The sequence below is a fragment of the Camarhynchus parvulus genome, chromosome 11 (genome assembly GCF_901933205.1).
Source record: "Camarhynchus parvulus chromosome 11, STF_HiC, whole genome shotgun sequence".
NCBI classification, from domain to species: Eukaryota; Metazoa; Chordata; class Aves; order Passeriformes; family Thraupidae; genus Camarhynchus; species Camarhynchus parvulus.
Window position 1 is genome coordinate 1,597,040 of NC_044581.1, and position 27,201 is coordinate 1,624,240.

Sequence of the window (27,201 nt, forward strand, 5' to 3'; positions counted from 1 at the left end):
ATTATCACATGGTGGCCAGCCTTCCCTATCCTCCCATCTCCCTCTTATCACCAGCTGCCATCGACTCGAGGGGGAAAGAAAAAAACACACACACACACACACCGGAGAGGAAGGAGAAAAGCCAAGCTGAGCCTGGCACCAAAAAACTTCCAGCACTTTGCAGGATTCCTCTGCCTTGCTGGTACATCCTCGCTGGAGCAAACCAAGAGCCCGGCGGATGGAAACCCTGGGGAACCACCATTGCCCAGGGAGGGACCGGGATGTGCCCAAAGCCCCGAGGGATCCTGCAGCGCTTCCTCATGGCCACGTCCCACCTGGGCTGGGATGCAGAGCGGGACCTGGGGGCACTGGGCAGGCTGGAGGGCCGAGGACAGCGTGCCCGGTGGGGAGGATGGCACATGGGGACCATGGGGACGGTGGCACGGCGGGTCCAGCAGCCCTGGCAGGGTCAGAGCGCTGTCCCCGCGGCGAGGAGCCCCCGCAGGGCTGGGGTACCCCAGGGCGGATGGGGAGCCCCTGGCACGGTGAGCGGCCCGCGGGGCCGGGGTGCGGAGCCCTCGGCAGGGCTGGCGTGGCCCGGCGGCCATCGGGAGCCCCGGGGGGGTTCGGGGAGCCCCCGGCCCTGGCCGCCGGCGCTGGATGGGAGGCAGGCGGGGGAGATAAGATCACAATTTCAGGCCGTCCCGACAGAGAGATGTTATCAGGACGGGACTTGCAGAACGGAATATTTTAAAGCCTTATCGGGGCCCCCATCGGGAGCCGGTACCGGAGCCACCGAGCTGGCGGGGGGAGGCGGCGCGGGAGGGAAGGGGGAGCGGCGGGGACAGAGACCGAGGCAGGCGAGCGGCCGGTAGCGAGAACGGGCACCCACGGCGGCCGTCCCGGGGGGGTCCCGGGTGTGTCCCGGCAGCACCGGGGGGACCGGGGGAAGGGGTGCGGGAGCGCTGCCGCCGAAGGGGTGGTGCACAAAAATAAGCGGGGAGGGGGAGTGGGTGCGGTGGGTCCAGCAGGGAACGGCGGAAGGGGTGCCGGCGGCGGCGACTCACGTTTGATCTGCCGGGGGTTGCTCTGTTTCCTCCTGGACATCGCTCGGCGAGGGGCGAGCCCGGCGCCCCGGCTGGCGGCTGGGCGGGCGGCAGGTGGGTGGCGGCGGGCGGGCCCCCGGCTGCTCGCATGCCCGCCCGCCCGCCCGCGGGGCCGGGCCGGGGCCGGGGCCGGGCCGGGGCCGGGGCCGGGCCGTGCTCGGCGGAGCGAAGCCGCCGCCGCCGCCGCCGCGGGATTTTCTCAATGGGCGCCGCGCCGGATCAAACCCGCGGAGCGCCCCGGGGGCGGGGCCAGCGCCGCCGCCGCGGCCGCCCATAGGCCCCCGCCCCCCGCCGGCCACGCCCACCGGATGGCGCGCGCGGAGGGGCGGGGCTAACGGCAGAGGGGGCGTGGCATCGGGGCGCGCTCCCTGCGGGGGCTCCGTGCGCGCTCCCCCCGCGGTCCCCAAAGCGTCCCAAAGGTGTCCCCAGCCCCGCTCTGGGAGCCCCGTGAGGCTCCAGCCCCTGCTTTGGGTCTGGCCCCACCCTGTTAGGTCGGACCCCCCCTTGTGGGTTCCACAACCCATCCCCAGCATCCCGAACTTCCCCTTTGGGGTCTTCCATCCTTCTTTGGGTTCCCCAAATTCCCCTCAGGGATCCTTCGTGACTCTCTGGAAGCTCCTACACTCACAGCAAATCCCCCTGCTGGAACCTCAGTGCCCTCACTGGGTCCTAATTCACCTTTCTCAGATCCCCAAAGCCTCTTATGGCCCCCCCCAAACCTTCTGTGGGGTCCCCAGAGGCTTTTTTTGATCCCTTGGAACCCCTCTCATTTCCAGATGAATGGTCCAAAACCTCCCACTTGTGACTTCTGTGACCCTGGCTCAGGGTGGGGGACATTCCAGGACACCCCGGGGTGGTGTGGGTATCCTGGGGTCCCCCCTTGGCATCATCCCAGCCAGGTGACCTGTGAGCATGAAGAAATTTTGGGGTGAAACGTGGGTTAAACAGGAGCCACTTCGATTTTGAATCCACGATGGGAATATTGTCCTGTGAAAAACAACAATTTCTCCCAAACCGGACCTTGCCCGTGGCTGACCTTGGATCAGAGGGGTTGCCAGTGGTGATGGCTGGTGGTCCCCAAATAATGATGGAGCTTTTGGATCATTGCCAGTGGTGATGGCTGGTGGTCCCCAAATAATGATGGCTCAATGGAGGGGGCTGGTGGGTTGTGGGGACACGGCACAGCTCGGTCATATCCCTTCTCCATCTATCCCTGGACATGGGATGTGCTTTTTTCCCCCCTTTTCTTTTTCCCTTTTTTTTAAAGGGTTTTTAATTAACTTCCTGTTTCAATGGTGGGATAATGAGTTTTAAGCAGCGCATGATTCCAGTAAAGAGGTCAAACCGGCAATGAGGATGTCAAAAGATATTAAGTTAGGAATTAAGAAGAGATCCAGGGGAGAAAAATAAAAAACTCCTACGGAAGGAGGGAGATGCTGCTGAGGACAAGGCTCTCTGGCTGACCACCCCCCAAAACCGTCCTGGCGGCGCCTTTCACCTCAAATGGCCTCGAATCGCCGCCTTCCTGCAGACCATCGCTGCAGACCATCCCTGGAGACCATCCATGGAGACCATCCCTGCAGACCATCCCTGGAGAGCATCCCCTCAGGGAGCAGCTCTGCTTGGGGAGCCTCTCCTCTCCCTCCCTCCCAGCCAAGGCTCCAAACCCAGCTTTTTCCTGCTCAAAATATCCCATTTTAGGGTTTTTTTTGTCCCAAGAGGGAGGACTGGCATCGCTTTGCCCGAGGAGCCCGCAGTGGGCTCTGCTCCGTGCCAGCCGTGATGGTTCTGCCTCCAGCAGGGGCTGCTGAGGGGATCCCAGACCCAGCCCGGCCCTTTCGGGGGTCCCCGGGCTCCCCCCAGCTGGGCTGTGGGGATTTTGGGGCTGGGGGCACGGCAGATCCAGCTGGTTCCTCCGGCACATCCATGGATCTCCCCCGTGGTACTCACCTGGCGTGTTTGCTTACGCAGAGATAATTGGACAAGCGTTTAATTAAACACAGCATTGTTAATTGCGCAGGTTTGAGGGGCTGGGGGGGAGCGAACACCGACGAGGTGCCCAAATTTCCTCTCCCCTGCAGGCAGCAGAGGGATGGGGGCTGTCCACAGCTCTTTGTGCTGGAAGAAGCGGTGGCAGCATCACGAGGGGACACTGTCACACCCACGGGGGGCTGCATCCCCCCCAAAAAAGCCCCAAAAGCCACGCTGGAGTGGGTGGGCTCTGCCACCCTGCCCTGGGCAGCGAAGGAAACAGGTTGCAGTCCTTCCCCTGGCACGTCCCTTGCCAATGTCTCTTTAATTCCCTTTCTGGCACCATCCCAGAGCCACCTAGACCCATCCAAGGGTGACAATTCTTGATCTCGACCACCACCCAAGGGCTGCATCCCGACGCGGGGATGTCCCCAAATGCCACATCCCGCTGCCCCATCCCCTGGGGGCACCCATGGGTGGCCCTGCACGGGGACAAGCGGCACGGTGGCAGTGCCAGCGGCAGGGCTGGGTGTCTCCGTGCTCCCGTGGTGTTTGCAGGGAGATTGTTGCAGGGGAGCCGAACAAACAGCGTGTTTTCCCGAGGAGCGAATTACACGCCTGCAGAGCAGAGATAATGCGGGAGCAGCCGTTCCCCCCATTGTGAGCGAGGTGACATCTTTTTATGGAGCTGTGTACATTTGTGTTAGTGCCAATTAATCTGCCCTGATATTATTAGAGACGCGGCGAGAGGAGGCGGCGGCGCAGGAATGTCAATGGGAAGAGCCAGGCGCTGCCTCTGCCGGATTTCAGGGCTCAGGGGGGCATTTTGGGGGGCTGTGCTGAGCCCCCGGTGCCACTGCCCGCTGGCACGGTCTGCCAAGGCTCCAAAACCAGCTTTTTTCCCGCTCAGAATATCCTATTTTAGGTGGTTTTTTGTCCCAAGAGGGAGGACTGGCATCGCGGTGCCCCACCTGCAGAAGGGCCCTGCCACCTGCTGGCAGGAGAACCCGGCCCTGGGTGCCACTTGTCACCTGCCCGTGGCTCAGCCTCGGGTGGCTGCCAACAGCCCGGGGTCCTCTGGGGCTTGGGCACGGCTTGGGCACGGATGTGACACGGGTGGGACACGGCAGGAGCAAAGCCTGGGCACGATTTGGGCACGGTTTGGGCACGGTTTGGGCATGTTCCTCCCTGACTTGGGCACGTCCTGGGCAGAGACGCTGCTGTGGAATTCCGGGCTCCCGGGAGCTGCGGTGGAAGCGTGGAAGCGTTTGGGATTAAACCAAATCCCAAGCGTGGAATGATTTAGGTTTGAAAAGCCTCCAAAATCATCGAGCCCCAGCGCTGCCAAGGCCACCACTGAACCAGGTCCCCAAGGGCCACGTCCATGTGGCTTTTAAACCCCTCCAGGGATGGGGGCTCCACCGCTGCCTTGAGCAGCTGGGCCAGGCCTGGACAAACCTTTCCATGAAGAAATTTTCCCAATATCCAACCCAAACCTCCCCTGGTACAAATGATGCTCGATGCTCCTGAAACCGGGTGGGAATGTGTGGGCGAGCAGCCCCCACATCCCAAATCCAAGGCTGGGATGTCTCAGTGCTTATTTCCCCCTCCCTCTTACTGATCTCCTTCTGTAGGAATGATGTTCTAACTCCCAAAAGGAGCAATCCAAGCAATTCCTGGGCTTCAGAAGCATCACTGCTGGCAGGATGGCATCCCTCGGGGCTGCATGGCTCCTGTGCTCCTGTTCACAGCCCCCAGGGCTCCAGGTTTTCCTGCACGACTTCAGCACCAGGGGTGCAGGATCTCTCCCTGTCACACACCCTGGGGAGGAAGGTGGGAGCTGGGCTTTAAATTCCTGCTGTGCAAGGAACGGCCAGATTTGACTCAAAAGCGAGAAAAAAAAATCCTAAATCTTCAGCCCCTGCTTGCAGCGTGACAACCATGGTGGATCCCGTTATCCTCCAGGCTTTATGGAGAGGCTTAAAGCACCTCTGGCTCAGAAACTTGGCTGTAGGGCTGAGAAAAGAAAGGCTGGATGGATTGCGGGGGGGGGGGGCTTGAAGAGCAAACTGCTTGAGGAACATTTAGGGTGGTGGCAAGAAGCCAAGAAATCCCCCCTGAGGGGCTCCATCAATGCCAGGCACCTCCCGTCAGACCCACCCTGCAGCCCCAGGGCCTGGAGCTGTCCCACCCTGGAGGATGTGGGTGCAGACTGGCCCCATATCCCGGGGGGTGCAGGGCTGGAACCCCCAGATATGCTGGGTCCCAGGGGAGCCCCCCTGTGCTGCTGTCCCCTGCTGAGCAGGGAGTTAATCCCCAGCAGGGAGAAGCTGCCTGGCTTTGCATCCTCACTGGAATTACGGTGACAGGGGCCTGCAATCTCCCAAGTGACAAACGCTGCTGGATAATGCAGGACTCAGCAAACCCGGGGGCTCTGGGGAGCTCGGAGGAACTGATGGGTGGGGGGGACTGAGGGAGTGGGATGTGGGGGAGAGCAGGGGGAAAAAAACCTACTCACATTTAGAGGGGAACGGATTAATTAAATAATTCAGCCCCCAGAGATGTGGGGATGATGCCAACATCTCCCTGGGGAGTGGCATTCCGGAGCCAGAGGTGGGCATCATTCATGTCTTGGGCTTCCAAAAAATGGGTGCAGCTTTGGGAAGGGGTCCCTGCAGCCATCCCAGGGCCCTGGGGATGGGTCCCATCCCTGCAGCATTCCCCTGGCTCCCAGGAGACTCATTTCCAGGCGCCCAGGTGATGAATCTGGAGGTGTGGGAGAGCTCTGGTAACAACCAGGCATGAAAATCTCCTCCTCCGCCCTGCAGGTTTGCTGCCCTGGTGAAATATAGCACAGGGAAAACATAAAAGTCCCATTTCCAGCTCCATAATATTTCCTGCCAAAACAAAGTAAAATGTGCCGCCTTAAATTTTCTGCAAAATTCTTTTGAGGTTATTTTTTTCCCTAAATTAAGCCATACTAATTATTTTCAGCCACTTTATCTCCACTCTGCAACACACCAGGAGGGTGCAGGCGGCAAGCATTTTAAGCCTCCATAAACAAAAGAGTAGTTTGGAAAATAATTCTATCAATTAATCAAATTAATCCTGCAGTTTTAGTTACAAGCCCCGAGTGGCGAGGATCCCAGCCGGCGGTGCCGAGCTATCTCTCACTGACAGCGGCTCCGTGTTGTGATTGCGGCAGTAATTAAAGGATGGAATACAGGAATTAAAGGATGGAATACACCGCCTCTGTGGGGGCTCCCAGCCCAGCCCAGCGGGGCCGCAGAGGTCAGCTCGAGGACAAAGTGGGGATGACAGAACTGGGCCCTCAGCAGCACCGTCATCGTCATCAATCACCATTGTCACCAGCAGCAGCATCATCATCATCATCGCCATCACCAACACCATCATTATCATCATAAAATGAGGATGAGCAAAATGAGCCCTCACCATCATCATCATCATCATCATCATCATCATCATCATCATCATCATCATCATATCAATCACCATCATCATCATCATCACCAGCAGCAGGAGCTGATGGTGATCATCATCATCATCGCATCATCAACACCATCATTATTATCATCATAAAATGGGCATGAGCAAAATGAGCCCTCACCAGCATCATCATCATCACCATCAATCACCATGATCACCAGCAGCAGCACCATCATCATCACCATCACCAACACCATCATTATCAAGAAGGGATGAGCAAAATGGGCCCTCGCCAGCATCATCTTCATCATCATCATCATCATCACCAGCAGCAGCATCATCATCGCCATCACCAACACCATCATTATCATCATAAAATGGGGATGAACAAAATGGGCCCTCACCATCATCATGGCCAAAACTGTCATCTTTGTCATTATCACCATCACAACTGGGAATGAGCAAAGCAGGACATCATCAGGACCATCACCATCATCATCACCATAAATTGGGGATGAGCAAACTGGGCTGTCACCATCATCACCATTACCAATGCCATCATTATCACCATCAAAAATGGGGAACGATTAAACTGGGCCATTATCATCACCATCAGCATCATCATCGCCAACACCATCATCATCTCCATCACCATCACTGTTACCGCCTTCACCACAAATTGATGACCAGCCTGGGCCATGAACACTTGATGATGACCAAACTAGGTAATCCCATCACCATCACTTTGCTGATGATGATCAGATCAGGCTGTTGCCACTGCCAGTCGGCAATGACCACACTGGGCTGTGACAATGGCCAATCCATGATGATCTAACTGTGCCATCACCACCACCAGCTGAAGACCACCAAACCAGGCCACCAACATCACCACCATCACCTTGGGTTTACCCCTCAGGGACAAGACTCTCCTGCCATGAGCAGCACTTGGACAAGATCTGTGAGGAAGAGGAGCTGCAGGAGCATCTTCACTGTTGAGAAGCTCCAACACTTTGCAAACCATTGAGGTGACAGCAGTGGCACCAAGGTCCTCCTCAGCCCCTTTACAGGGGACGCCTCAAACTTTCCACAAACATCACGCAGACAGGGAATTTCTGTGAAAATATTGGAATATATTTGAAAAGATTAATCATGGATGACTTTACAGTACCACCCCATATTTTTATCTCATACTTTATTTAACAATATTAAAGAGGCACTTTAAAAGCACACGGACAACATCATAAAACGGCGTTTCCTGCTCTCTCTCTGCTTCTCTGGACAAAATATCAAAATAAAAACTTTTGACAGAACACATTGCACCCAAGGTAAATTACCTACAATAGTTTTTTATACAATACAAAGAATTGTAAAGATACATATTAACAGAATAAAGCCTCTTTTTTTTTTTCTTTTAACTCTAAAACAAAACAAAAAAATCATTGCAGGACAGACGCAAAGTACTCTGACTGTTCATATCACATCAGTGCATTACTTCACCTCCTTGACTTGGGAGTATTTCAATAAAATCTTTCCATGTCCTCATTTGCACCTGAGATTTCTTTCTGGATCCAAAAGTTTGATTGTAGAACGTGCTCGTTTAATGTGACGTAACATTTTTGACACTGTGGAGTACCAGCATAGAGGAGCTTTTTCCCTAAAGTTGTATTTTTCCTAAAGTTGTATTTTTTCCCTAAGTTCCATTTTCCCCCCAAGTCAGATTTTTCCCCTAAAGTTAATTTTTCTCCCTAAAGCTGTATATTTTCCCCCTTGAATTGGCTTTTTAAAAAATTCTCTTTTCCTGCTCCATTTTTTGACAGATTCTCGCTTCTCCCTACCAATTCCCCATTTTTTTTCAATCAAGGAAGTCTGTATTCACATTACAAATGAAGAATAGCACCAGTAACTGCATAGTACAAGCGGATACCTATAGAGCCACTACGTCAATACAGTAAGAGAGTTTGGAAGTGATACCGTTGAGGGCACTCAGACAGTACCGGTTTTTGCTGCGGTAAATTGGCACAGTTTTCTCGTTGCACAAAAAAAAAAACCCCACAAACAAAAAGAAAAAACACGCACACGCTCACACACACACACAAAAAAACCCCAAAAAACCCTAAAAAATCAGAGTTTGTCACAAGTGTCAAGGTGCAGTTTGCTCGCGGGGACGCTTCTCCTCCAGTCCCATCGTCTACAGTGGTCAAAGAGTGGCAGCATCCTCTGGAGGGCTCCGACAGCCCCAGAACCCCAGAGCTGGGTCGTCCTTCTCTTGACGATGTAGAAACAAAACTCTTAGGGATGGCTGTCAAAATATAGGACACTTGGGTCTTAATTTAATTTTTTAATTGTATCATCGCTCAGGCCAGCTCCCAATTAAATGAATTGTACGGGATTATTTGTGCAAAATCTTCCACAAAAAAAAAAAAAAAAATTTGCTTTCTACAGTGTACTGCACCTTATGAATAAGACGTCTACGGAATGAAGTTCATCTCTTCAAGTACTTTGTACAAAGATAACACAGACACAGACTCAAAAGGGTCTGAGATTTGCAAGTATCCTTATAACCTCAGCACTTCTGCAATAAAGCAATTGCTCTCGACGATTCAGTCTGCCCAAAGCGATTACAATTTCAGTTCATGAAAATCATCAGCAACATCAAAGTTCTAGCATTTGCATGATAAATCAGGTGAATTAAAGTAGATTAGTAGACACAAAGCAAACTATTTCACAGAGGCTGCAGTGCAAGTTCATTTAAGCTAGACAGAGAAATCATGCTACACAAACGAATTTAATGCTTTGATAATTTTTTCCCTTGCAAACCCCATGAAAGCAGCTGAGGATCACCATAAGTCACTTCCATAAATTATTCTGAAGTATCTCTCCTTAAAGGAATTTTAAAGCTGGTTAATTTCTGCCCAAAGAGTTGGCTGAGCAGGTTGTTCTGGGACTCGGCGCTGCGGTAGCTGGCCGGGCTGGCCGCCTTGGCCCCGCGGGGGCCGTGCCAGGAGCCGCGCAGGGACGGCGCTGGCCCCTTGGCCAACACCTGGTGCAGGCTCTTGCCCAGGATGGCTTTCCTGCGCTTCACATCCCCGTTGGCGTGGCGGAGCTCCCCTTTCTTCTGGTTGTACGGGTCCAGGATCATCTTCTTCAGCTGGGGGCCCGTTCTGGGCTTGGGTGCCAGCTTGCTGCAGTGCGTGTCCCTCCTGCTGGGGGACAGGGCGGGAGCCTCAGAGTTGCTCCAGCTGCCACGTTTGAGCTCAGCCGTGCTCTTGCTCCTGCCTGGGCATGGTGGCCGGGCTTTCTTCTTCTTCCCGTCTCCTTCCATGTTCTCCCGGGAGCCGGAGCTGCTCCGGTGGCTCAGAGATTTGTGTTCTTTCCTCCTCTTGGGGTGAAGCTTGCCGGTGGCTCTGCCTGGCTCTGCGTGGCCGTGTCTCGTGGTGTTGCTGGCCACCTCATCTCTGGGCTGGTGGCTGCTGGATTTGCCTGGGTTGCTGCCTTGGTCCTTGGTGTTAGCGCTACTGTCCTTAGCCTCAGGCATGGATTTCTCCTTCCCTGAGGTGGGCTGCTCACCCTCCTCGGGGCTGCCCACACCAGGAGCAGCCTCACTGCCCATGGTTTTCTTTGGTGGCACTGCATCTTTGGAAGTTCTGTTGAGGGTGGGTGATGCTGACTTGTCCTTTAGGGGCAGGGGCTGGTGGGCACCTTCTGGAGATGCCAGCTTAGCTGCACCTTCCCAGGCAGAGGCATCACTGGCACTGGGGCTGCCCCATTTGTGGGTGTCCGTGGCTTGTGGAGACTCTGCCTCAGGGGAAGGAAACTCTGAGACCTTCTTGGCAAGCTGGAGAAAAGGGATCCCCTCCACGGCGTTGGTGTCTGCGCTGGGATTTTCCAGGATACAGGCCCTGTATTCATCTTTGCTGCCTGTGCTTGTTGTTTTATGGGCATCAGCACAGCCTCGTTTCTGGGTCAGGAGGGGAGGGGACAGTTTTTGGTTGGTGGCCTGGTGACAAGCCAAGCCAGCAAGGTCCATGGGAAACTCAGGCGAGTCCAAGAAAGGAAGTGGTTTCCCATCAAAGGCTCCTTTCTCCAGCTCCTCGATGGACAGGCCAGGGATGTGGCCGAGCTCAGGGCTGCCTGCAGCGGCCAGTGGCAGAGATGGGGACAGGCAGGGTGGTGGTGGCAAGGGGTCAAATGGGGACTTCTCCATCTCTGCCAGGAGCTCTGAGAAGTCACCCACCATGACTTCTGCCTTCACGGAAGGTTGGGGTGCTCCCAGGTCACCAGGTGCTGTTGGGAAGGAGTCAGTGGGAACCTGCAGGCTGGGGCTTCCAGCTTCTACCAGCTGAAGTTCACTCGTGGGGTCCAGGTGGGCTGGTGACCTGCATGGGATTGAGCTGCCATGGTGAGCCACCTTCCGCTTTTTGTTCGGTGGCATTCCCTCCCGGAGAGATCCGTCCTCCTTCACCTTCTCCCTGCCCTCCCTGCAGGCAGCACCAGGCCTCATGACCCCTCGGAATTTGAAAGTCTTGCTGCTGCCTGCCAGGTGCTTCTCCATGTGCCGGTCGTACTGCTCCTTCTTGGAGAAGGTGTAGTTGCACATGCTGCAGATGAAGGACTTCTTGATGACGTGCATGACGTCGGCACAGAGCTCACAGGTGTACAGGGTGGTGTGCTTGATCTCCTGCTCCTCCACCACGCTGTGCTCCTGGCTCAGGTGGCTCCGGAGCTCTTTGGTCTCCTGGTAGAACATGGGGCACTTGTGGCACAAGTAAATCTTCTGCAAGCTGTGCACGACCAAGTGCCGCTGGAGCTTGAAGGGTTTGGGGAACTGTTTGCCACAGTGATGGCAGTCCCGGGAGGGATCCTTGCAGTCTGGGTGCATGGGGACAGATTTTGGGGTGCTTTCACCCTTCGCTGTGTGCTCTGGAGATGGGCTGGAGGATGCTTTGGACGAGCTGGGTGCAGGTGGCTTCACTTTGACACTGCTTTCCACGGGCTCTTTCATCACCTTCTCCTGCTCAAGGGGCAGCTCCTTGGGGCTCTTGCTCTCTCTGCTGACCCCATGCCGGCCACTGGGGTCGCCGTGCCGGGAGGACCTGGAGGGTTTCCGACACATGATGGTGTTGAGGAAGTGTGTGACAGCAGCGTTGTCCTCCCCGAAGCAGCCCGGCAGGCCCATCACCGACTTCTGCGCCTGCCCCTTGCGCGCGAACTGCGTGGCGTGCTCCCGCAGGTGCTCGTTGTACATCCAGACGTCAGAGATCTCCTTCAGGCACATCCCGCAAGCCCACAGCCCAGCTTTGTTCCTGGCGTGCTTCTCCTTCAGGTGGTCCCGGAGCTGCTCCCGGGAGCTGAATTTGCGCTGGACGCACATGTAGCAGGTGGGAGGAGGGGAAGGGTTGTGTGAGAGCTTGTGGAAGTCCAACTCCCCCAGCGTCAGGAACCACTGGAAGCAGACTTTGCATTTGTACTGCTTGTCTTTGGTTTTGATGGTGATGTCCCCGCGGTTTTTCCCCAGTTTGCCATCTTCCAGCTTGCTCCTGTGCTTGCCCGACTTTGGCTTCAAACTCACAGCGTTGTCCTCACCATGACCAGGAAGGTCCTCACAAGGGCTGAAGAAACACACGTCTCTCATTTTCAGCTTTGCATTCAGCATCTCAATGTCGATGGTGCGAAATTCGGGGGAGTCCAAATCCCCGTTATCTTTGGCATTGTAGGACTCCTCTGCCAGGTCAGGGGGCTCAGAGTTCACTTCCTGGAGCGAGTGCTCATCCTCAAGGTCCATCAGAGGTTCAAACATGTCCTCGGCAGAGAGGCTTTCCCCCTCCTTCTCCAGACTGCCCCAGATGTTCAAGCTGGGGACATTGTCCATGTGGCTGTTTTGGCACAAGAAGGTCAGCATGTTGTCCTCCAGGTCAATGTCCTCCTTCCCTTGGTCAGTCACCTCCTGGTCCAACCTCAACTCGATGCTTTTAGATCCATCTGGAGCAGCATCTCCGCTCTTTGCCTTGCTGCCATGACACATGTTCAGCATCAGGGCATCGTCAACAGAGATGGTCTCGTACTCACAAGGGTCCTCCCTGGTGACACAGAAGGAGCTGGTGTCACTGAGGTCAGAGGCCAGGCGGATGGTGAAGAGGTCGATGGCCCCCGCTGGCTGCAGGCTGACCTCGGGGACAGCTTTGGGTTTCTTGCTGCGCTTCCCGTACACCCGCGTGCACTTCCTCCGGACAAGCTGCTCATCCCTGGGGAACAGCTGGGAGAACGTGGAATCATCGTCAAAAAAACTCTGGAGGTCTGAGGTGGCCGTGCTGTCCCCACAGTGCTCCCTGCCCGGTGGCACGTCTGCCTTCACCCACCGCTTTGGCTCTGCAGGAGGAGGGCTGGTCCCTGGCGTGCTCTGCAGAGCGCCATGCCCAGGAACATTCTGGGTGGTTCCCAAATCATGGTTCTCCAGCAGCAAAGCCCCTTCAGCAGGAGCTGTGGAACCCTGCAAGGCACCACTCCAGTTCCTGGTGTCACTGCCTGCCACAGGACTGTCCCCTGTCCCAGCATCCATGTCCTCTGTGCCATCAGCACCACGGTGCTGCTCTGGGCCCACCTTGCCCCATCCCTTCGCCACTTGCTCCACAAATCCGCTGATCCATTTTTTGCAAGCCTGAGTGTCTTCCACTGCATCTGGATCTTCCACCTCCTCAGGACAGGTGACCTTGCCTGTGGCTGTCTCCTTGCTGACCATCTCCTTCAGAGACCCCATCCTGCTGCCCAGGTCTTCCTCAAGCTCGGCTGCACAAGAGGACTCTTTGGCTTTTTGGGAGTGCTGGGCTGTGCTGGTCCTGTTTTGCTCCTCTGTGGAGATGCAGCCCTCTGGCTCCTGCAAGCCCTCCAGGATCCCAGGCAGGCTGGAGCTGAGGGCAGCAGGACCTGTGCTCTTCTCCAGCTCACGGGGCTCATTCCTGCTGGGAAACACCTTCGCTTTCCTTCGCCTCACTTTCCTGTTGAGCTGCTTCTCAGAACTGCTGTTCTCCTCACCGAGATCTTTGCTTTGGTTCCTTCTGCCCTTTTCTCCTTTCCTGGCCTGCCGTCCTGAATCCTTCCCAGTTACTGCCTCTCCTGATCCCCTCACCTCTGGGCATGGTCCCTTTGCCTTCACCTCCCTCTGCAGGACACATGTCTGGTGCAGCTCCTGGGACATCTCCAAGGAGATCACGCTGAGGTCGCTGAGCACCCTGCTCACCACCTCCTGCATCTGCGTGCTGGGCTCTTTCTCCAGGTCTGGGAGTATTGTCTTGGGAATGTGTTCAACGGTGGAGGTCAGCACTTGTGAGCTGCAGGTTTTGTCTTTGACTGACGCCTTCAGGCTCCTCCTGGGCACTTTTTGGGCTGCTTTTGATGTCTTGTGTGCAGGAATCAGAGGGGACCTGGGAGTCTTGCTGGGCTGTGGCAAACCACCCTTCTTCACCTGGTGTTTGACAGCTTTGTGCCTGGTCAGGCCGGGCTTGGAGCGGAAAGTGGCTGAACAAATGTCACAGGTCACTGGGAGTCCATTGGGCTTTCTTCCTTTGTGGAGTTCATTTTGGGATGGCTCTGGAGTACTGCTGGGTGTGTAGTCCTCTCCTTGGCCCACGCTGTTTAACACGCAACCCCCAGCTTCTGCAGCCCCATGGCTTTTGGAGTTCTCCCCTTTCAAACTCTTTCCTTCACTCTCTGTGGTTTTGGAAAGACCAAGCCTCACCTCTGCTGCCCCTGGAAACTCGTGGCCATTTAATTCAGCAGGACCAAGATCTCCAACCCTCATAAGACCTCTGTTGATGGCAGCTGACATATCCTGAACAGCAAAACCATTGCACAAAGCCTCTGGTTCACTTTGATGCTTATTCCTGACATGGGAGCAGTGTTCAAGCTTGTTCTCTTGGTTCAGGTTGACCTCCCTTTCTTCCATGGGCAGAAGATCTGCTGTGGGCTGGCTTGGATAATCCTGGGTTTCTGGAGGGGTAGAGTTAATGACCGTGTCTGTGATGGCACACTCTTGGTTTTCTTTAAAATTTGGCAGCATAGCACTGGTGTTTTCAGGGATCTCTCTCCCAACACCCTCTTGGTGGAAAGGCGGCGAGCAGGGAAGAGAACAGTCTTTCCCAGGAAGTTCCTGGAGACCACCCATCTCCAAGGCAGAGCCCACCAGACCATCACCATGCAGAAGAGTGCGGGATCTCGTTGTCCCCTCTCTTCCAGGTGATTCACAGCTACCCAAAACACCATCAGGGAGGTGATGAGGATGTTCCTCAGCCGCTTCCGTCGGCACAGCCCTGCAGTGATGCAGCGAGGGAGGGAAGGCAGGTGCTCCTTCCCATGTCCCTTGCTCTGCTGGGCTCATGGTGTGATGGATGTGATGGCTGCTAGCCTCGGGAGGACAACTCTTTGTGACAAATGAACTTGGTGTTGCAGGCAGGGAGGAGCTGTATTTCTTCTCATCTGAGAGCTGAGTGCCTAAACTGGGGACCTCTTCTCCCTCGGCCCCACTGCTCTGCAAGCATTTGAGGTTGGAATATTTGGCTGGTGAGAGCAGTCTGGCTGGAGATTCGCCCATGTAATCACAGCCATTGAGGGACAACTTGTCATTCCCTTCTCTGGGAACATCTGCACTGACCATGCTGGCTTTTATCTCCGTCCCCAAGCTGTGATCCTGGTGGAGATCCCCCTCAGAGGGACCAAGACGGCTGACAGGACTCATGGGAGCACTGCCTGGGTGCTGTGCCCCCTTCCCCACCCAACTCCTTTCCAGCCTCTCTCCCTCTTCTCTGCCCAGCGTTTCTTCCTCGAGCAAACCACGGCTGGGGTGGGATTGCTCATGTTCCCTAAATGCCAAGGTCGCTGTGTTGTTATCTCCCTCCTGCTCTTCCCTGAGCTGATCAGCTTTCCTTCCCTGCCCTGGCAGCGAGGTCACGGCGGTGCTGTTGGGTGGTGAGAGGTCATTGCGCTCCTGGGAAACACCATCTGCAGGGGTATTAATGTCCCTCGGCTCTGGGGCTTCATTTGCTAAGTGCTGAAGCTCTGTTACATTATTTTGCAGCTCCAGCTTTGCCGACGTGGATTGTTTTGCATGGTAAGAGCCCTCTGCATCCAACAGCTCCAGCTGCTCACATCCACTGGGAGAAAGCACCTCTTTCCCTGGAGCAGCGATATTTCCAGTGCTGCTTCCAGTGGGGAGATCCCCTTCTCCTTGGGTCTGATCTTCTCCTTCCAAGGCAGCACTGCTCTGCTCCTGGTGCTCTGTCTGGACGTGGGTGGTGGCACAGGGAGCCAGCAGCCCGGGGAAGCAGGGCATCAACAGCTCCTCCTCGTTGTTCTTCACCGTCCGGGCAACGAAGAGCTGGAGCTGCTGCAGAGGGTTGGCAGAGGCCTCCTGGGATGCCCCCATCATCTCCTGGGAAGGGCAGTTGCTCTCCTTGGGCACACTCAGCATCTCAAACAGCAGCACTTTGGGCTTGCTGGCTTTGTCACTGGGTGCAGGGCTTTGATAGATGTTGGGACTCCTCCTCTCCTCCGTCTCCTCCACCAGCCTGGGCCCACCACCACCCCCTTTGAGATCCACAGCATTTTTCACTGTTTTGGGGGGCTCAGTCCTGCTCAAGGGTTTTTCTTCTGTATCTGGGACCTCTTTGACATGAGGTGAAAAGGCGAGATCCAAGGCTGGGGCGGGACCCTGCTGAAAGCCAAACTGGGGTTTAGAGTTTGGAAGATGGGCATCAAACTTCTCCAGCTCTGCAGGATCGGTGTCTGCTTTCCCTGGCATGGGGAAGCCCTCAGCACTGCACTGGCATGGCAGGGGTGGCAGGGGGTCTTTGGTTACTTCTGCTGCACCCATGGTCTCGGGGAACACTGAATCGGTGACAATAGGAGGGCTTTTTGTCACGGGGCTGGTGGAGATGGGAGCCTCTGTTTGGTCAGTTGTGCTTGAGCCAGGTGGAGTTTTGGAAGAAACCCCATTTTCCATCTTCCTGGGGTCTCTCTCCTCAGTGGCCTCAGCTCCCTGGAGCTGCTCACTGCTGTCTTTGGAGCAGAAATGGTTTGTGGCCAGCGGGGCTGGGATGCCCATCCCGGTTTCCAGCGAGCCCAGCTCCAGCGGGCAGGCCCAGGGCTCCCTGGATCTCTCGTAGTCCTCACGGGCAGTCACCATGTCTGGCTTCTCCCCTGGCAGCCTCTCCCCAGCGCAGAGGCTCGATCTGCCCAGCTCACCTGCCAAAAACAGCCCTTTCTCCTGGCCTGCCTCTGGCTCTCCTGGCAGCACCGGGAACCGCTCGGTGCCCTGTGCTCGCAGGTGGGCAGCCACATTTGGCTCGGATTTCTGGAGGGTGACGGCCACCTCGGAGTCCAGCTTGCTGCTCTGCAGTTGGCTTTCCAGCTCCGTGACCAAGCGCTTGATCTCCAGCTCGTCATCCGAAATGTTGCTCATGAAAGCCACGCTGTAATCCGCCATCCTGTCTGGCAGCGGCAGGGAGAGCTGGCTGCTGGGGACAGCTCCTTCCTCGGGGAACTTCTTGGCCGGTGGCTTCTCCACGGAGAGGCTGTGGAACTGAGTCACGTCTTCTGGCAGCATGGGAGCCACCTCCTCCATGAGGGACCAGTCTTTCTCGGGCAGGAAGGGCGGGTAGGGCTGCTCGAAGGGCAGCGGCTTGCGGGGGGCACAGGGGAAGGGTGTCACATATCCATCCTTGCCCTCATAGGGGTCGAACTCAGAGACGGGCAGCTCGCCAAATATCGACGAGGAGTCAAAGCTGAGAGGGGAGGACACTTTGCCCTGCGGCATCTCCGTGGTGAAAGGGGAGATGCTGGAGTGTTTCTGCTCGAAGGAGCTGGCGCTGATGTCATCCCGGCACAGGTACATGTCATCCATGTGGGAGGAGCCCAGGGCTGGGGGCTTTGGGAAGAGGTTGTCCTCGTAGTGACCGGGAAGGCCTTTGGGATCAAAAAATGCGTTGTCACTGCTGGCATAGGGGTCAGGTGTCTTGGCAGCGAGCATCATTCCCACTGCATCCCCTCCATAGGTGGGAGCTGCCGTGGCATTGGGATAATCCTTCTGAGTGTCACAGAGCCCCTGTCCCTTCGTGAATTTGATTCCTGCTTCCGAGCAGGTGGCACTCCCACGGCCAGGACTCGATTTGTTACCACTGTGGGGTGGAGCAATCACCTCCTCTGTGTGGTATTTCAGCCCTTCACTTGGGAAAGGGGCAAACTGGTGCCTCTGGTGGTCCACGGTGAGCTCAGGAGAGCCCTGAGCCTGCAGGGTGGGCTCTCCTGCCTCACCCAGGAGCTTTGCTGCTCCTCTGGGCTCTTCCAGCCCCTCCTTAGAGGAGAAGCTGGCAGGGCTCCTGCCTGGGGTGGCCGTGCTGGGCATTTGCCTTTCCTGGGGCTGCGGTGACGGCTCCTCCTTTGCACAGTCCATGGCAGCAACATCTGGTTCAGTACTCGGCCGTGTCCTGGAGCCTGCCAGCAAAGGTCTGGCTGAGCCCAACCTCCTGCTCCCCCTGGGAATGTCCTCTTTGCTCTCCTGGCTCGTCTTTGGGCTGCTGTGCTGGGGAAGGCTGAGGGGAGTCCTCGGCACACGGGCTGGGCTGCCCGAGCACCTCCTCCTCTGGGTGCCAACCTTGTCACCAGCCCCACCAGCACAGGGTGGGCTCATGCCCATCTCCCTGGGCACGCTGTGGTTGCTGCCAACAGATGAGTGGCTGCTCCTCCTTTGGGCTCTGGCAGCACAATCCTCTTTCTCAGCATCCTCCTGACTCAGGACATCCCCGTCCTCCTGTGCCTCCCTTTTCTGACTGTCCCTTTTCTGGCTGTAGCTCCAAGCTGGGTCCTTCTCTCTGGCCCTCTCACTCCTGCCCAGACGTTTCTTGCTGAAGCTGTACTTGCTCCTCCCCATGAACCCCGTGCCACGCTTCCTCCTGCCCCGGGGCTTGCTGCACTCTGCCCCCTCCTCGTCCGAGTCGGACACGTAGTCATATTCCCTCAGCCCACCCTCCTTGGGGGCTGCCAGCGGCCTCTCGGTGGCCTGGGGCACCTGGGCCTGCTTGCTGCTCTTCACCTGCAGCTTGTGGAGCTTGTTCTTCTGCTGCACGATCTTGTGGATGAGCTCCTTGCTCCACGTTCCGCTTCGGGGTTTCCGCTTCCTCGCGTCCTTCATGGAGAACCGCGGTGGCTTGGAGCTCCTGGTGGCCGTGCCTAGCCCCACCTCGCTCTTCATCCCAGGGTCGTGGCCGAGTTTCCTGGGATGCTTTTGGCTGGAGGTGCTGGCTGGTGGGATGCTGTTCTTCCTGCCTGCCCTCAGCCTGGCTGTCCTCTCTGCTCCCTCTGCCGCGGGATCCAGCTCCTGCGGTGCCACCCTCCGTGCCACCCTCCCTTTGTGAAGGTGCCGCTTTCCTGCCCCTCTCTTCACCTGCTCCCCATCTTCACAAAAACAGCGAGCCTTGGCCTCTCCTGCTGCCTTCTCCTCCGCTGCCTGCTTGGCTTTGCTCTCCGAGGCCAGCCCTTCCTTGGCCTTGTGGGCCATGCCAGTTGCCTTCATGCCTGGCAGCTCCTCATCAGCGAAGACGTCGATGAAGCTGCTGTCGATCTCGGGGTTATCTGACTGGTACCCCAGGCCGTTGAGGGCCTCGGTGATCAGGCTGTCCAGCTTGGCATCGTCAATGTCCAGGTCGGAGGCGCTGAGCGGGAGGGAGCCGGTGGCCAGGCCGTGGAAGAGGCCGCCCTTCAGAGCATCCTCCTTGCCCTCACTTTTGCCTTCCCCGTCCAGCAAGAAGTCGTCACTCTTGTTCAGTGCCAACAGATGTCCCTGGGGGTCTGGAGAGAGCGCCAGGCTGGGGGGTTTGGGGGGCTCTGGTGGGAGCACCTTCCTCCCCTCGGCTGCCCGGGGAGCATCCCTGGGCTCTGCCTGGGCAGGGGGTTGGGAGGCGCAGAACTGGCGGTGCTGCAGGAAGGAGGACAGGTTGCTGTAGTTCTGGTCACACTGTCTGCAGGTCAGCAGCACGTCCAGCTGGTCCAGGCTGGCGCTGCTCAGGGAGGTGGCCAGCAGGTGATGGGAGGAGTATGGAGGCGGAGGCTGCTCCCCATCCAGAGCATCCGAGCACCCTTTGGCCGCCTCCCCGCCGGGTTTGTGGAACGGGCTGCCTGGGGCACACTTCAGGAGGCTGTCGTCTTTCAGAGCATCCGGAGGGAAGCTGAAGGACTTGACAGAGTCCGGGGGGTGGTAATGAAGCGAGCTGGGACTCAGAACCTCGGAGGGGTGGAAGGCTTTGTTGGCATCCTTGGCATGGCAGGGGTGCTGGAAGAAGGGCGAGGGGGTCAGCGCTCCGGACATCTGGCTGTCCTCAAAGTTGAGTGGACTGCTGGACATGGGGGACAGCGATGAGCAGGTGCTGCCACACGTGGGGTTGGGGACAGGGGACGGCAGTGGGGACTCACAAGGGGAGGCAGCTGCCAAGGCTGATGCTGGCAGGACCAGCCCTGAGCCCGACGAGCTCCTTGAGGGAGGAGGAGCTGCTTGAGCCATAGTGTAGAACAGGGCTTTGCTTCTTGAGTCGCAGGCAGGAGACCCTGGTTCCTTCCCAATCTCAAAGGAGAAAGCTCCCGTCACGCTGGGATCTCCCCTCTGCAGGCTCTCTCCTGATAACAGCTTTTTGCTGTGGTACCCTGGAGAATTGCTTATGGGGGGCCCTTTCTGGGCTTTCCCGCTGCCCTGCCAGTCCGACGTGCCCAGGGGGAAGGAGAGCTTCTGGCTGCTGATGTGTCTCGACAGCTCCAGCCTGTTGGCACCGGGCACTGCAGGAGGGAGGTGCATCTGCTGCCAAGGCAGCCTGGCATTTTTCTGCCTGTGCTGCCTCTGCTCGGGGCCAGACTGGCACTCGAATGAGAACTGGTTTCCAACAGGGTTTGAATAAGGTGCTGAATTCTGGTCCATGGGAGAAAACGCCTTCGTGGCACCTTCCCAAGCTTGCACAAGCCGGGGGTGGGTGGGTGCCGTAGTGGGAACGCTCGTCTCGAAAGGCACGGCTCCCGCGGGGGAGCTGCAATAGGCCTTGCTCTGAAAGTGCACTTGGGACAGGGGCTTTGGTGGCACGCTCCTTCTCAGGGGGCTGCTCTGCGCCAGCAGCCGCGGGCCGGGGACGCCGTCCTTGGCCAAGGCTTGCCTCTTCCCCACCGGCTTTGGCATGGTAGGCGAGTGTAAACTAGACGGAAAAACAGCTTGGTTTTCTTGGAAAGTGCTTGGGTTTTGGTCGATAGCACCAGACGATGGGAGAGCACCGGTGGACTCGGTGGGATGCTCGGCCCTGCCCTTGCAGCAGGGCAAGGGGCCGTGGTGCAGGGCCGGAGGAGGCGGCGGGTGCAGGAAGGGCGGCGGTGGCGGCGGGGGCAGCCCGTACAGCCTCCCCTCGGGGGACACGCTCTCGTAGGAGCCCCCGCCCAGCGGCTCCTCTGGCCACTCCCGGGGGGACGAGTGGAAGGCGAAGGCAGCGGGAGCCAGCTGGGCGGTGGCGGCGGTTCCCACGTCCAGGTACTCCTGGCTGCTGTGGAACTGCTCCTTGCCCGCCTCGTGCAGCAGCTGGAAGGGGAACTGGCACGGCAAAGCCCCCAGGCCGTGCACAGCGGCTTTGCCACCCTCGGAGAAGGAGCTGGGCTTCTGCACCGAGATCCCGTAGGTAGCACCAGCAAAGCTCTTCTCCGGGGAAGGCCAGGACTCGGCCCGGTTTGCCTGGAACTCTAAATAATGTAGCTGCCCATGGGTGCCGGGGCTCTTGAGGGGGATGCCGGCGGCGGGGGGCTGCCCCTTGGGGCCGAGGCCGGGGCTGGGCTGTGAGGTATAACTGGCGGAGGTCCGGCCAGCAGCGGCGTCGGGGAAGCAGCGGCCGAAGGCGATTTCCTCCGGCCGGAGCTCGGCGTCGCGCTGGGCGATGCCGGGCACGTGGAAGCGGTAGCTGCCGGCCGCGGGGGTCACCTCCGGCTTCTTGGGGGGTGTCACCTTCTGCTGCGGGTAGGCGATGCCGATGGTGGGGCTGGGCCGGGTGCCGGCGATGCTGAGCCGGTAGAGCTGCTGGTGGCCCCGCTCGCCCTTGGCCGAGCGCCGGCCGCGCTCCCGGGCCCGGCCCTTCCCCGGCGGGGACAGCGGGCTGCCCTTGACCTCTCCCCAGGTGCTGTCATTGCCAAACTTGGGCTTGCACTGCAGGGATTTGAAGTCGATCTTCCCCGCTTGCTGCGGCCGGATCACGGCTTCCCGCTGGCTGTGGGGCTCCTTGTCCTTGGGGAAGGGGGATGTCCCCTCCCCGCCCAGCGCCCTGCCATCCTTGTCCCCGCAGCCTTCACAGCCAAAGTCCTTGTCGGGCTCTTTGGGGCCGGCCTCAGTATCGCCAATGGTGTAAACATGCTGGCTCTCTCCAGTCATGATACCGAGGAGGGGACAAGGCTACAGAGCCCCGCTGTCCCGTTCCCGTCCCGCTGCGAGCTGCCGTGCCCCGGTCACGGGCATGGTTCCCCTGCGATGGGCACCGGCAGAGGGGCAGCAGCTCCCCGGGGCCGGGCTGCGGGCGGGTCCCGAGGGCCACCGGGGCTCTGCCGCATCCTTCAGACCTGCAGCGAACAGGAGAGAGGAGTCAGTCAGGGAAGGGGCCAGAAGAGATTTTGCCCCCTTTTCTTGGGCTGCGCTTGGAGGAGGGGGCATGGCAACCCCCCCCCGGGGTGAAGCCCTGCAACTTCGGGCTCTTCAAAGGATGCTCAGAGCAGTTCACCTCTGGCCAAAGCTGCTGAGGAAGCACATTTTTTCCTCCCGGGAAAGCTATTTCTGGGTTACTTCTTAGCAACATAAGCAGAAAAAGATGACAGAAGAGCTCCACCTACGGATTAGTGGGAAGGGCTGTCGGGATGGGCTGGGAGAGGCATCCTGGGAAGGGCTCTCTGTCCCCATGTCCCCGAGTGCCCGTGTCCCCGTGTGCCTGTGTCCTCATGTTTCCACGTCCCCAGGTCCCCGCCGCTGGAAGGAAGGCGAAGGGAAAGGATTTTGCACTTTCCCCCTGGAGCTACCCCTCATTGCTCTGAAATCCTTGGAGAAAGGACTTCACAACCCTCCCTTGCGAATTGCCCTGGAAATTTGAGGTGTTATTAAGGAGGCAGAACCAGAAAAGCTGAGTCCCGAATTTCCCAGCTGATTTTACAGCCCAGACCTCGGGGCGTTGGGCACGGAGCGCAAGTCAAGCGCAGCCTTTTAAAAGGCGCCACCAGGATTTTATATGAAGAAGGTTTTAATAAAAAGAAGGGTGAAGTTTTGCTTTAAAGAGTCTGTTTTCTAAAGAGAAGTCTGCTGGAAACAGTGAGGGTTTTTTTCTCCTCCCTCACTGGAAATGTTTCTTTACTGTCTGCTGCAGTGGGTCAGGGCATGGCACTGCTGGGAGGGCGTGAGCAGCAGGAAATTCAGTTTATTCCTCTCCTTATGGGTGTAATTCCCACACATCCCAACCCACCGGCTTCACCCATCTTGCCCTGGAGTGACCTGAGCACAGAAGGTTTTCCAAGGAAAAAAGGGAGCACCCTGCATCTATCTGGGACCTCACCTCTCCATTCCCACCTGGAATCTGAGCACCCAGCATGCCCAACGCTGCATTAACAACAATATTCGGGATAGACAGGGGTGGCTACATCCCCCTTCTCTGATTCAAGCTCCCAGGCCTGAACTGCTCCCCAGTTTCACACCCTGCAGAGTGAAACGGATCCGGGGTCGGGCCGAGCGTGCGGCTCCGCGGCCAAAGCTCACACGCGGCCCTTTGGCACAAAGGGCTCTGCTGGGAAAACAATGCCCCGCTTATGCCTCAGCCAGCCACAGCTCCAGAGCCCGCTCGCTGCTGTTTAAATTTGCAAAGGCTCCTTGCCAAGATAAAATACCCAAGGCCAGCGCTCGCTACATTATCACAGTCGGGCTTTTCAGCCACATAAAGGAGCCTTTTTTTGTTTTTGCCAGGGAAAGGCTCGGCGGTGTGGCTGGAAAGCTGCAGGATTTGCATGGCAAGGGCTGGGGGGGGGCCGTGCTGAGCGCCAGGAGACACAAACATCCTGCTGCCCGTGCTGGCAGAGGCATGGGGATGGGGACAGCAGGGCTGGTGGCACGCAAGACTGTCCCACTGCTGATGGGACCCACGTCCTGCTGGCGGTGGCAGAGCCTGGGCAGGAAATGGGTGTGGATTTACTCCATGCAAGTCACAGATGGTGCACAGGTATAAGGGCAAGGTGTAAATTAGGGATTTGTTTGCCAAGATCTCCCTGCCAGGGTTTGAGGGTCCCCTGTCCCTGCCTGGGGGTCCCTCCTGCTGGCTGTGGCCACGGGGCATGGCTCTGAGGTGGCCCAGCAGCCCTGGCAGCAGGGAAATCCAGGGCCCCATGCGGCTCCGATGGGGCAATCGATAAGGAGGGCTGGGCTGTCTGATTTAAAGTGATACTGCCCAGGCAGCTCCTGCATCCATCCCCTGAAGGGTCATGGATCTGGCACAAGCACAGCTCACCCCCCGTAGGATGGGAAACCCTGGAAAAAATGGAAATTGGGACTGTTCCCTCTGGCTTTTACAACCCCAGCCTGCTCTCAGTGCCAGGCTCCTCCATGGGCTACCACTGGCAGCACTCCTTGGATTTTGACATTTCAGCTCCTGGAAGAGGAGGTGGAAAGGGATGGAACGGAGGCAAAGGGAGTTTGTCTTTTTAAAAACCCTCTGTGGTTATTGCCAGGCTGGCTGGCTGCAGGCAGAGCCATCCCCACCTGCACTGGTGTGCCCTGCCGGGGGCTTGGAGCATCCTCCCTCTCCTGCGGCCTCCCGCAGCCCCTCGGGGACAGGGGACACAGCTAGCAGCGGTGGCAGCAGCCTGGCTGGCACGGAGAGCCGTGCCTGGCACTCTCCTGGCGGGGCAGGCCCCGTCCTGCCAGGAGCCCGACGTGCCAGACGGGTTGTGATTCACCAGGGCTGGCTGTGCCCGCGGGGCAGGGCTGAGCTGAGGGTCCCCAGCGCCTCCGAGCTTCCCAAATTCCCTGCAGGGTGCAAATCCCGGGGGACCACAGCACCCGCAGCATGGGGAAAGGCTCCTTCCCATGGGAGAACAGTGAGATCCCACCAGCAGCTCACGTGGGGCACCCCACAGGGAGCACAGCGTGGGGAGGGCACTGCCAGGGGATGGATCAACCCAGGGTACACCCCGCTCTGCTGGAATCAGACAGAATGGTTGTGTGAGCAGGAGAAAGCCAAATATCCCGCAAGGAAGCACCAGGGCAGAGGGAATGGCTCCTTCCCATGGCAGGCAGAGGGGGCACAGGGTCTGGCAGAGCCGGGCTCAGCCTCTCCCCTGCCTGACCTTGGCAGTTGGTTCCTGGCGGTGACTCAGCTCCATCTGGAAATCAGCCTGATAACGCTCCCCCCGCTTATCTATCGCTCCTCTATCGCCCGGGCTGATTAGGCAGGCAGGGACTGTTCCTGCTCTGCCTCTGGACAGTGCCCAGGGCAGCCCTGCTGGGGCTGGGACACGTGCAGGGCTCGGGGTGAGGGGCTCTGCTCGGGGGGCTCCGCCTGGGGTTTGGTCCAGGTGAGCTCAGAGGCTGCAGGGGGGACAAACCAGCTCGGGATGGGTCCCTGGGACAGGGACAGCACCCAGGGAATGGCTGGAGCTGGGCTAGGGAGGTTTAGGGCGGGTATCAGGAAAGGTTCTTCCCCCAGAGGGTGCTGGGCACTGGGAATGGGCACAGCCCCGAGGCTGCCAGAGCTGCGGGAGAGTTTGGACAGTGCTCTCAGGGATGCCCAGGGTGGGGTTGTTGGGGGGTCTGTGCAGGATTGGTTGGATTGATGACCCTTGTGGGTCCCTCCCAGCTCAGGATATTCCCTGATTCCGTGGAGCTGCTGCTGTCACAGTCGGGAGTGTGGCAGCTCGGCTCAGGGATCAGGGACAGGTGTGGGAGTGGGTGGCTGGAAAATCTCAGGATGCCAACTGGGTGGCAACTGCCAGGGAACTGCTCTTTGCTGTGCTGGTGGGAGGGAGAGGGGTGGGGGCAGCATTCCAGGGCCTCAGGGGGCTCCAGGAGAGCGACTGGGGACAAGGGATGGAGGGACAGCACACAGGGAATGGCTCCCACTGCCAGAGGGCGGGGATGGATGGGAGATCGGGCAGGAATTGTTCCCTGGCAGGGTGGGCAGGCCCTGGCACAGGTGCCCAGAGCAGCTGTGGCTGCCCCTGGATCCCTGGCAGTGCCCAGGGATGGGGTTTGGAGCCACCTGGGGCAGGGGGAGGTGTCCCTGCCATGGCAGGGGGTGGGAGAGTTTAAGGTCCCTCCCAACCCAAACAATTCTGGGATTCCACAAGGGGGTCCCACACAGAACCCCCTGGCTCTGTGGGCTCTCAGCAGCTTCATGTGGCACGAGGGTGGCTCTGAACACACTTTGTCCCCAAAAAGAGGCTTTTAACCCCTGCCTAAAGGATTGAAATCCCACCCAGATGGATCGATCCCACCCAGCATGGCTTTGTCTGGAGCTGGAAAAAATCCCTTCCCTTGTGAACTGACCCCTTCTCCAGTCCCTTTAAGCTCCCTCCCCCTGCCACTGAGCAGCTGCAGGGCCAGAGAAGGTCCCTGAGTTCCCCTGCAACCAAAGGCATTCCCAGAGCCCATCTGGGCTGGGGAGGAGAGTCTGCCTCCCAAAAGCAGCACCTGAGCCTGTGCTGCCAGCCGGGCCCTACCTTGGCACCCTCCGTGCTCAGCTACTGCCGGCTCTCGCTTTCACCTCCCATGAAAAACGAATTTCTTGGCTGCAAAGGAAAGAGAAAAATACGTCAGGAATCTGTGCTTGGCTTGGCTGTGGTGCTGCTGCGTGTGGGGAGTGCTCAGGGCCAAAAGGGGGGATTCCACCCCAAAATTGCCATCCTGGCCACCCCCAGGTGGGTCCCTTTGACTGGGGGCTGTGGGAATGAGGGAATGGAGGAGATGGGATCCCATTCCCCCCTCTGCTGCATCCCAGCTCATCCCTGCATCCCTGATGCCTTTGGGGCTCATCCCATCCATGAACCTGAGAGGCAGGAGATGATGGAGGAGGAGGAGCAGGAGGAAAGGGGAATTGAGGGTGCCCAAAGCCCAGCCCTGGGCACAGGGAGCTGCCAACCTCTCCCAGCTGTGCCCAATCCTGCCCCTGCCATCCCCAACCCTCCCTGCCCCCCCAGAGGGAGCTTTTCCCCAAATTTAGGTAAAGATGGGGATTTTCAGGGCTCACTGTTCCCTCCCTGTGAGCCCCAAATCCAGCCTGGAGCTGACCCCTGCCTGAGGAAGAAAACATGGATCACATCCTGACACGTCACACCCACGTCCCAGGCACAAACAAAGCAGGATCAGGGCTCTGCCTCCTGCCAGGACACGAGGCAGCAGTGAGAGCATCACATCCAGGGGGATGGGACACGTTCCTTGCCAGCTCTGGGCCCTGCTCATGCCCAGGGAGGGAGCTGGGAGTGGGGACTGCTGCTGCTCCAAAGGGACAGAAAACCTGGGGGATCCCTTGGGCAGAAACCGCAGCAGGAAGGAGCCAAGTCCTGGTGCTGAGAGCTTGAAAAGGACCTTGGGAGAGAGGCTGGGAAAGATTCTGGGGATGCAGACACACAGAGGGACACACACAGGTACAGAGGGACACAGGGATGCACACAGGGA

At 58.1% G+C, this 27,201-nt stretch overlaps 2 protein-coding genes across 5 annotated transcripts in view; both read right to left on the bottom strand.

Annotated features, from left to right (window-relative positions):
• Positions 1–1,159, bottom strand: part of ZFPM1 (zinc finger protein, FOG family member 1) — a 34,570-nt gene extending 33,411 nt beyond the window's left edge. Inside the window, 1 exon segment of the mRNA XM_030955976.1 lies at positions 1,047–1,159. Within this exon segment, the coding sequence (XP_030811836.1) occupies positions 1,047–1,086 (40 nt within the window). The 5' untranslated portion in view covers positions 1,087–1,159.
• Positions 1,160–7,612: 6,453 nt separating this feature from the next.
• Positions 7,613–27,201, bottom strand: part of ZNF469 (zinc finger protein 469) — a 173,248-nt gene continuing 153,659 nt past the window's right edge. For all 4 annotated transcript variants that reach the window (XM_030955952.1, XM_030955950.1, XM_030955953.1 and 1 more), the window contains 2 exons: positions 26,247–26,315; positions 7,613–22,118 (listed from right to left, as the gene is read on the bottom strand). In XM_030955952.1, the coding sequence (XP_030811812.1) occupies positions 9,364–21,933 (12,570 nt within the window). In that variant the 5' untranslated portion in view covers positions 21,934–22,118; positions 26,247–26,315 and the 3' untranslated portion in view covers positions 7,613–9,363. The remainder of the gene's footprint in view (positions 22,119–26,246; positions 26,316–27,201) is intronic.